We start from the raw sequence: 10,975 nt of genomic DNA, 5'->3' as shown, positions 1-10,975 counted from the left end.
TGAATGTACCTACTAGAGAAGGTGCAAAACTTGACCTAGTTTTGGGAAATAAGGCAGGGCAGGTGACTGAGGTGTCAGTGGGGGAGCACTTTGGGGCCAACAAACATAATTCTATTAGTTTTAAAATAGAGATGGGAACGGACAGACCAGATTGAAAAGTTGAAGCTCTAAATTGGAGAAAGGCTAATTTTGATGGTATTAGGCAAGAACTTTCAAAAGCTGATTGGGGGCAGATGTTCGCAGGTAAAGGGACGGCTGGAAAATGGGAAGACTTCAGAAATGAGATAACGTGAGTCCAGAGACAGTATATTCCTGTTAGGGTGAAAGGAAAGGCTGCTAGGTGTAGGGAATGCAGGTTGACTAAAGAAATTGAGGTTTGGTTAAGAAAAGAAGAAAGCATGTGTCAGGTACAGACAGGATAGATCGAGTGAATCCTTAGAAGAGTATAAAGGCAGTAGGAGTATACTTAAGAGGGAAATCAGGAGGGCAAAAAGAGGACAGGAGATAGCTTTGGCAAATAGAGTTAAAGAGAATCCAAAGGGTTTTGACAAATACATTAAGGACAAAAGGGTAGGGAGAGAATAGGACCTCTCAAATATAGTTGAAACTTTATTGCTGGAACAGCACAGCAGGTCAGGCAGCATCCAGGGAACAGGAGATTCGACGTTTCGGGCACAGGCCCTTCTTCAGGAATGAGCAGAGAGTGTTCAGCAGGAGAAGATAAAAGGTAGGGAGGAGGGACTTGGAGGAGGGGCGTTGGAAATGTGATAGGTGGAAAGAGGTCAAGGTGAGGGTGATAGGTCGGAGTAGGATGGAGGCGGAGAGGTCAAGAAGAAGACTGCAGGTCAGGAAGGCGGTGCCGGGCTGGAGGGATTCGGCTGAGACAAGGTGGGGGGAGGGGGGATGAAGAAACTGGTGAAGTCCAAGTTCATCCCCTGTGGTTGGAGGGTTCCCAGTCGGAAGATAAGACGCTCCTCCTCCGACCGTCGCGTTGTTGTGGTTTGGCGGTGGATGAGTCCACCCACATCATCTACTGCATCCGCTGCAGCCGGTGTGGCCTCCTCTATATTGGGGAGACAGGCCACCTACTTGCGGAGCGATTCAGAGAGCACCTCTGGGCCACCCGGACGAACCAACCCAACCACCCTGTAACACAGCATTTCAACTCCCCCTCCCACTCCACCGAGGATATGCAGGTCATTGGACTCATCCACCGCCAAACCACAACAACGCGACGGTCGGAGGAGGAGCGTCTTATCTTCCGACTGGGAACCCTCCAACCGCAGGGGATGAACTTGGACTTCACCAGTTTCTTCATCCCCCCTCCCCCCACCTTGTCTCAGCCGAATCCCTCCAGCCCGGCACCGCCTTCCTGACCTGCAGTCTTCTTCTTGACCTCTCCGCCTCCATCCTACTCCGACCTATCACCCTCACCTTGACCTCTTTCCACCTATCACATTTCCAACGCCCCTCCTCCAAGTCCCTCCTACCTACCTTTTATCTTAGAACATAGAACATAGAACATAGAAGAATACAGCGCAGTACAGGCCCTTGGGCCCTCGATGTTGCGCCGATCCAAGCCCACCTAAACTACACTAACCCACTATCCTCCATATACCTATCCAATGCCCTCTTAAATGCCCATAAAGAGGGAGAGTCCACCACTGTTACTGGCAGGGCATTCCATGAACTAACGACTCGCTGAGTGAAGAACCTACCCCTAACATCAGTCCTATATCTACTCCCCCTTAATTTAAAGCTATGCCCCCTTGTAATACCCGACTCAATACGCGGGAAAAGGTTCATACTGTCGACCCTATCTAACCCCCTAATCATCTTGTACACCTCAATCAAGTCACCCCTAAACCTTCTTTTCTCTAGTGAAAACAGCCCCAAGTGCCTCAGTCTTTCCTCATACGATTTTCCTTCCATACCAGGCAACATCCTGGTAAACCTCCTCTGCACCCGTTCCAATGCCTCCACATCCTTCCTATAGTATGGCGACCAAAACTGCACACAATATTCCAGATGCGGCCGTACCAGAGTCTTATACAACTGCATCATGACCTCAGGACTCCGGAACTCAATTCCTCTACCAATAAAAGCCAGTACGCCATATGCCTTCCTCACCGCACTATTTACCTGGGTGGCAACTTTCAGAGATCTGTGTACATGGACACCAAGATCCCTCTGCTCATCCACACTACCAAGTATCCGACCATTAGCCCAGTACCCCATCTTTTTGTTATTCTTCCCAAAATGAATCACCTCGCACTTAGCTACATTGAATTCCATCTGCCACCTTTCTGCCCAGCTCTGCAGCTTCTCTATATCCTGCTGTAACCTGCCACATGCTTCCTCACTGTCAACAACTCCTCCGACTTTCGTGTCATCCGCAAACTTGCTCACCCAACCTTCTAACCCCTCTTCCAGGTCATTTATAAAAATGACAAACAGCAATGGTCCCAAAACAGATCCTTGCGGAACACCGCTAGTGACGGCACTCCATGAAGAAACTTTGCCATCAACTACTACCCTCTGTCTTCTTCCATCCAGCCAATTCCTAATCCAAACCTCCAACTCACCCTCAATGCCATATCTCCGTATTTTCTGCAGTAGCCTACCATGGGGAACCTTATCAAACGCCTTACTAAAATCCATATATACCACATCTACCGCTTTCCCCTCATCAACCTCCTTCGTCACCTTTTCAAAGAATTCAATAAGGTTTGTGAGGCACGACTTGCCCTTCACAAAACCATGCTGACTATCCTTGATCACATTATTCCTATCTAGATGTGCATAAATCCTATCCCTTACAATTCTCTCTAAGACTTTGCCCACAACAGAAGTGAGACTCACTGGCCTATAGTTACTAGGGCTATCCCTACTCCCCTTTTTGAACAAGGGAACCACATTTGCTATCCTCCAGTCTTCTGGGACTACTCCTGTAGACAAAGAGGACATAAAAATCAAGGCCAATGGCTCTGCAATCTCCTCCCTTGCTTCCCAGAGAATCCTAGGATAAATGCCATCAGGCCCAGGGGACTTATCTATTTTCACCTTTTCCAGGATTTCCAACACCTCTTCTCTACATACCTCAAAGCCATCCATTCTACTTATTTGTGCCTCAGTATTCTCATCGACAACAATGCCCTGTTCCTGAGTGAATACTGAAGAAAAGTATTCATTCAGTGTCTCCCCAATCTCTTCCGCCTCCACACGCAACTTCCCCCTACTATCCTTGACTGGACCTATTCCTACCCTAGTCATTCTTTTATTCCTAACATACCTATAGAAAGCCTTAGGGTTTTCCCTAATCCTATCTACTAAGGACCTTTCATGTCCCCTCCTTGCTGCTTTTAGCTCTCTCTTCAGGTCCTTCCTGGCTACCCTATAACTCTCAATCGCCCCAATTGAACCTTCACGTCTCATCTTGAGATAGGCCGCCCTCTTCCATTTAACAAGGGATTCCAATTCCTTATTAAACCACGGCTCCCTCGCACGACCCTTTCCTACCTGCCTGACCGGTACATAATTATCAAGGACACTCAATCTTCTCCTGCTGAACACTCTCTGCTCATTCCTGAAGAAGGGCCTGTGCCCGAAACGTCGAATCTCCTGTTCCCTGGATGCTGCCTGACCTGCTGTGCTGTTCCAGCAATAAAGTTTCAACTTTGATCTCCAGCATCTGCAGACCTCACTTTCTCCTCTCAAATATAGGCAAGGCTGCCTTTGTGTGGAGCTGCAGGAGATGGGGAAGATACTAAACGAGTATTTTGCATCAGTGTTTATCATGGAGAAGGACATGGAAGATAAAGACTGTAGGGAAATAGATGATGACATGTTGGAAAATGTCCATATGACAGAGGAGGAAGTGCTGGATGTCTTGAAACACATAAAAGTGGATCAGTCCTCAGGACCTGATCAGGTGTACCCGAGAACTCTGTGGAAAGCTAGGGAAGTGATTGCTGGGCCCCTTGCTGAGATACTTGTATTATCAATAGTTACAGGTGAGGTGCCAGAAGACAGGAGGTTGGCTACCCTGGTGGGACTGCTTAAGAAGGGTGGTAAGGACAAGCCTTAAGGGAATTATAGACCGGTGAGCCTGATGTTGGTAATGTGCAAGTTGTTGAAGGGAATACTGAGGAACAGGATTTCCATGTATTTGGAAAGGCAAGGACTGATTAGGGATAGTCAATATGGCTTTGTGCATGGAAAATCAAGTCTTACAAACTTGATTGAGTTTTTTGAAGAAGTAACAAAGAGGATTGAATTGGGCAGAGCGGTAGATGTGATCTATATGAACTTCAATAAGGCGTTCGACAAGGTTCCCCATGGGAGACTGATTAGCAAGGTTAGCTCTCATTGAATACAGGGAGAACTAGCCAGTTGGATACAGAACTGGCTCAAAAGTAGAAGACAGAGGATGGTGTTGGAGGGTTGTTTTTCAGACTGGAGGCCTGTGACCAGTGGAATGCCACAAGGATCGGAGCTAGGTCCACTACTTTTCATCAGTGGTGGAGGCTGATACAATTACAATTACAGCAATTAAAAGACATTTGGATGGGTATGTGAATAGGAAGGGTTTGGGGGGATATGGGCCAGGTGCTGGCAGGTGGGATGAGATTAGGTTGGGATATCTGGTCAGCATGGACGAGTTGGACTGAATGGTCTGTTTCCGTGCTGTACATCTCTATGACTATGACTCTATGACATGCTCTTTCTCCAGAATCTATCATTACTTGTGTGCATGTGCCTGTGTGTGTGAGGTTGTGGCTCCATTTCCTTGTATTTATATTTTGGCATGTTGTATGAATAAACACAACATTTAAAGTTGTCCAGGATCAACATCTTGAATGAACATTTTATTTTATAAAAGTACAAAAGCAGCCTCTTGGGAATGCATTCAGTAACTGACCTCCACAACAGGGTCTCAAGGACACTACATGCTGACAACTGCCTGATAGCCTTGTGGTCACGGTGTTTTCTTTTCCAACTTTTTCCATGAGGGACGGGTAAGAAGGTCCAACTTCTTGGGTTCCATGGCAATGAGGTCAGACCCGTCCTTCATAACAGTTACAAAGTGAGGATCCAACAAGCCAAGATTTACTCTGGAATCTGAATTGTCCAGGATTAACATCTCTGACATAACTACACCTAAACCCTGGGGATTTCTACCCCAGCAGCAAGGAAACTGCTCTGAGCTGCAGTCTCTGTTATCTAGATCCTTGCCCATCAGGAAACTAAGGTTTGTCAGCTAAGAAATCCCATCCAGTTAAGATCAAGGCCTAAATATCTTGTCACAAGGACACTGATGTTTCTCATGCTTCTCTATAATGGCTGTAACATTGATCAGATATCAGCCTGCAGAAAATCTCAGTTGTACAGAATTGGGAAAAAAATACATTTCCCTCTCGGATTCAGAACATTCTGAAAGGTTTTATCTGTGCTCAAATAAAGATAGCTCAAAGGTTTAGTTGAACTTAGTGGGGTTGACAGAGAGTGCAAGAAACACGTAGATTTGGGAAGGTATCGAAATGACCAGGCTGAACCTGAAACTCCCTCTGGGCAGTGTGACCTGTGTTGCTTTCCACCCTCTTCTGAATTGCAAATTTGTAATGGAAATGGAAAATGGCTGTCAGCTCATCCAGAATGGAGCGTAAGTTTTTTTCTGCTTGAGAGAGGGTGCTCCACTTGTGAGTGATGAGAAGCTCTTCAAGAGTCAATAGTAAGAATTAGGCCCCTCAGATCTTACTGGGTGAAGACATCTGTTGATCAGGAGTAACATCACTTCAACTGAGTCAATGGACCTCTGGGTATATTAGACATTTGTCTCATTGTGTGTCCTGGAAGCTACGGTTGCTCTCCATCGCGGGAAAAAACCTGGTCATCAGGTGTGAGGCACTGTCATTGCTGTTATATGTGGCACAGGTCTGGCCTGTTCCCAGAATCTGTGCCACTGCAGTCACCCGGGCCATCTTCCAATTTATATGGAGATCAAAGATGGATCGGGTCCAAAGGGACACAATATATAAAGATCTGGGTAACGGGGGAAAATATACACCCAATGCCACCCTCACCCTGATGGCCACCTTTGTGTGTGGCTGCATCAAGCTGTGTGTGGATCCCCGGTACGCAAAGTGTCACTACGTACTGAGGTTCTACCTGTCCCCGGTGTTGCGAAGGATGGGCCTGGCCTCGCTGCCGCGGAACGCTCCGAGTAGTTGGACCATTCCGTATCACCTGTCCTTCGTGGAGAAGTTTGTGAAGAAAAACACCTTTGACCACAAGTCCATCAGGAAGTGGTCAGCACGTAGTGTCCTTGAGACCCTTCAGGAAAAGGAGAGGGCGGATCCTATTGAGCGGTTCCCTGAGCAGACTGTCAAAGCCATTTGGCAGAATGCCTCATCGCCAGAACTTTCCAAAAAGCACCAAGACATAGTTTGGCTGGTGGTGAGAAAGGCCCTGCCTGTCAGACCCTTTATGCACGCCGGACTCTCAGCCACACCACACGCTGCCCTCGAAGCGGCTGCGGGGGGGGATGAGACTGTCACACACCTCCTTCTGGAATGTGCCTATGCAGAAGAAGTCTGGAGAGGAATGCAGTGGTGTTTGTCGAGGTTCATCCCGAGCAGCGCCGTGACGCGGGACTCTGTGCTCTACGGTCTGTTCCCCGGGACGCACACCGAGACGAACATCAACTGCGCCTGGAGGATCATCAACTCAGTGAAGGACGCTCTCTGGGCGGTCCAAAACCTGTTGATCTTCCAGCTGAAGGAGTTGACCCTGACCGAGTTTTGCAGACTGGCACATTCCAAGGTCCAGGACTATGTGTTGAGGGACGCGCTGGAGCTTGGGGCAGCTGCCGCCAAGGCGCGGTGGGGAAAGACCACAGTGTAACATCTGCCTGCCTAAGAAGAACAGGGGCCCCCCGCAGTCATTTGGGCTCTGCTGACACCTCTGCTAAATATATGGATATATGATTGATAAACGTACAGTCCTGTATATACAAATGATAAATTCTGATCTCTGTATGCAAAGAAATGGAATGTTTACGTATGTATGGCATGACTAACTGTACAGACCATCAAAATACTTTATGAATAAAGTATATTTTTGAAATTAAAAAAAGGTGTCATGGGGAACAGCTAAACATATGGATATATGGATGGTAAACGTACAGACCTATATATACAAATGATTAATTCTGATCTCTGTATGCAAAGAAATGGAATGTTTATGTATATATGGCATGACCAATTGTACAGATCATCAAAATATTTTATGAATAAAGTATGTTTTTGAAATTAAAAAAAAGTATGTCCTGGGGAACAGACCTTAGAGCACAGAATTCTACATAATGGATCTGCTCAGGTCAAACCTCAACAAAAACCATTTTGTTTCTCGCCAGACCGTCTTTGCAAGGACACATTCTAGAAATAGGTGAATGACAGTCTGTTCACCCATGCAGCCACTTGAGGGCAGCATGCAGTGGCAGAGAGAGTTCAGGCACACATGAAGGATCTGACGGGCAGTGCCCTTCTCACCACTAGACAAGTGATGCCGTGGTGCTGTTGGAAAATACTGGTGATGAGGTACTCTGTCAAATGGCTTCCACAGTCTGCTCAGCCCACCCTCTCCTTTTCCCACAGTGTCCCGAGGATGCTCCATGCTAATCACTGCTTGATGGACATGTGGTCAAAGGTGTTTCCTTTCACAAATGTCTTCACAAGGGCAATTGATACAGACGAGTCGAATTAGTTAGAGCGTTCCGCAGCAATGAGCCCAGGCCCATCCTTCATAAGTCGAGAGTATGGATTCGAGGGCCTTGGTCAGCTCATCCAGATTCATTCCTGAAGAAGGGCTTATGCCCGAAACGTCGATTCTCCTGCTCCTTGGATGCTGCCTGACCTGCTGCGCTTTTCCAGCAACACATTTTTCAGCTCTGATCTCCAGCATCTGCCAGCCTCACTTTCTCCCAGCTTATCCAGAGTCTGGCACTTTCCAAGGTCTACGACTATGTGCTGAGGGATGCACTAATGCATAAGGCAGCTGCTGCCACGGTGCAGTGGGGAATGACCACCGTCATTTCTTTCTACCAAAGTACTCTGAGCGGCTGTTTAGTTATCAGACCCTTCTTTTGCCTCAAAATGTACATGAATAGTGTCTTGCAGAAGTAGAAAATGCCTTTGGCTTTGCATTATGCAGGGAATGCCCATTTCCAATGTTTGCTTTACTTTATGCGCAAACACTGTACAGAACTCCAACACAAGGAACATAAAGTTTTTTTTAAATGAATAAAGTATATTTTTGCAGCAGAAAAAAAATCACTTTAACCATAATAGAGTACAAAATCTTCAGCTTGCAACCGGACAGAAAGGACTTAAATACTACCCACATCCGATGGAACTGATTTGGGTGAAGTCATCCATTGATTGACTTTAAACTTGTTGACGGGAGAAAAGCAAGCAAGGCCCCGTTTATTCTCAAATGCAAATACATCTATTCAGTTTGTTCTTTCTTCACTTTTTGTGTCATACAATAGAAGTTAATGCCACAAAGTGATGGCATTTGTGGCCTCCTCTGACCTTCAGTCAAGTCTTCTGAGTGCCCCTAACAAACCTCCCTGCTGATCCTATTTCTGTTTGTGCATTTACCCAATGTCATTCCTGGCTGGTGAGTAGACAGATGTTGGACACTACCAGCACATGTCTTTGCCCGCTCTGCTATGTTTTGCCCAGGAACGAAACAAGGGCAGGGACCGAGTGAGGTGTAAGTGGGTGGCACAGTTGTTAATACTGTTGCAGATGGTGAAAGATGGTGAGGTGCCCAAGTGAACGGGAAGCACGGAGGGTAGATAGAGTTAGCAGTCTGGGCGAGTGACGTGGTTGATGCTATTGAGGGAGATGCTGCAAGCAGCAGTGAGCCCTAGTGGAGGGTTTGTGCAGTAGTAGAGATGCGTGAGTTTGAGAGAGCAGATGGAAAGTAGTGGTACTTGTCTTTGTAGAGCACAGTGGGTCAGTAACTTTCATCCTATATGTCTGGGTATACCTCTGGATTGTTAACCTCACACTGACCCAGGTGGCAACCTCCGAGCAGACTTGTAAGGCCGGGTGCCTTCTACTGGTTTTGAGGAAAGAGGATTGCCCTCGTCTCCATTGTCGGGCATCTCATCCACCAGGACTTGCAGGTCCATAAACCCGCAAGTGAATCTGCTTCAACAATCATACCCCTCATGCAGGGGACCTGTGAAGGGCTATTCTTTCCTAGTATATCTGAACCAGTGCACTGGTCTGTCTTTATATAAAGCTGGGCACAACCACAGTGTGAATGCTAAAGGTCCTGGCATGGACGAGGACCTCTGATACTGCTGATCTCAAGGTCGTGCGAGAGCTGGGATGCATCCTTAATGTGGTGAGCAACATTGAGTTCTGTGACAGCTTGCCAGAGCTCAAGGAGACAATCCCTTTGGTAAAACTCTTCAAACTTTAAACCAAGTCAAACCTTGGAAAAATTCAGTCCTTCAGGAGAGATTGTTCTGATTCACTTTGAGATACTGGGAATGTGGAGATTTGAAAAAATGGAATGTGTTTGTTAGAGAATTAAGAGATTCCCCAAAAATAATAAAGCCTAGGAGTAGAGTCATAGAGACTTACAGCGTGGAAACAGACCCTTCCATCCAACCAGTCCATGCCGACCATAATCCCAAACTAAATTAGTGCCACCTGCCTGTGTTTAGCCCATATCCCTACAAACATTTCTTATTCATGTACTTATCCAAATGTCTTTTAAACTGTATCTGCATCCACCACTTCCTCTGGTAGTTCATTCCACACACAAACCACTCTCTATGTAAAGAAATAGCCCCTCATGTCTTTTTTTAAATCCTTATCCTCTCATTAAAAAATGTCGCTGAAACTTGAAATCCTCCACCCTAGGGAAAAGACACCTGCCATTCACCTTATGCATGCTTCTCATGATTTTATAAACCTCTGTAAGGTCACCGCTCAACCTTCTATGCTCCAGTAAAAATAGTCCCAGCTTTTCCAGCCTCTCCCCCAACTCCATTCCTAGCAACATCCTGGTGAATCTTTTCCAAACTCTTTCCAGCTCAATAATATCCATCCCATAATAAGGAATAAGAAGGATCTAGAGAGTTGAACAAACCTGAGACACGTGATAGATGACTGACTTGCTTAGCAATGTCAAGATAGTGCTTTCTCTTGCCTTTGAACAAATCTGAAGAGTTACCTAAGTAGTACGCATGCATCCTCCAAGAGACAATGTGATTGTGTGTGAGAGTACAAAGGTGCAAGGGAAGAATGAAGGGGATACTATCTTCTACCATGCCAGGAAGAGACAAGCCTAATGAATCAATTGGTCTTTTCCGGCGTTCCTTCACTCTGAGGTGCCAAGGTTATTCTAGCTGTCCAACAAAAATACTTGTCTTTATCATTACAATCAGCATGTGCAGTGTGCTGGTTGGATTGGTTCAGTTTTTGACAATTTACATTCTTTATCTTGCCTGGATTCTCTTCATGTTGTACACTATCAGTTAGGCCAGAGGTTATACTCTTTCGATACCTTTCCAAGAAGCCTTCAGCACATTGTCCAGATACTCTGTCCCTGGCACGTTGCAGTGCCTTCAACATCCACTCCAACTCAATGAGTTACAAGAGACATCTGTTGCAAATATGTTTGCTTGAGGTTATCTCACTGTCCACAAACTCTTACTTCAGAGAACTCGAGTTTCAGCAGCTCTTTACACAGCTAGGAGCATTGTTGTTTGTGAAAGTGGCATTTGTAACTTCTAAAACCTCTTCAAGTGCTAATGTAAACTCTTATAAAATACTGGAACCAAACTTGCAAAATCGCTTTATTATACTGATACAAAAGCTTTGTAATCTAAAAAATATTATGCACATAAATCTAACATAGTTTCAATAGAGGAATGTGCTGAATGACCTACATT

The 10,975-nt window shown here is 45.9% G+C and overlaps 1 protein-coding gene across 1 annotated transcript; it reads left to right on the top strand.

Moving 5' to 3' along the window:
- The first annotated feature begins 5,856 nt into the window (after nt 1–5,856).
- On the top strand, nt 5,857–6,903 carry LOC148149419 (uncharacterized). Its single transcript, XM_087989484.1, has one exon. The coding sequence runs from the start codon at nt 6,007–6,009 to the stop codon at nt 6,901–6,903; it is 897 nt and encodes a 298-aa protein (XP_087845610.1). The 5' UTR covers nt 5,857–6,006.
- Nucleotides 6,904–10,975: the final 4,072 nt, after the last annotated feature.

Source organism: Chiloscyllium plagiosum, unplaced genomic scaffold (assembly GCF_037043375.1).
Source record: "Chiloscyllium plagiosum isolate Xiang-an unplaced genomic scaffold, Cpla_swu_hap1 HiC_scaffold_8, whole genome shotgun sequence".
Classification (NCBI taxonomy): Eukaryota; Metazoa; Chordata; class Chondrichthyes; order Orectolobiformes; family Hemiscylliidae; genus Chiloscyllium; species Chiloscyllium plagiosum.
Note: the sequence above shows the minus strand (reverse complement) of the source record. Positions and strands in the feature narration are given on the sequence as shown.

Excerpts from the sequence above, each read along its gene's own strand:
- LOC148149419 (XM_087989484.1), top strand. The coding sequence starts at position 6,007 with ATGGATCGGGTCCAAAGGGACACAATATATAAAGATCTGGGTAACGGG.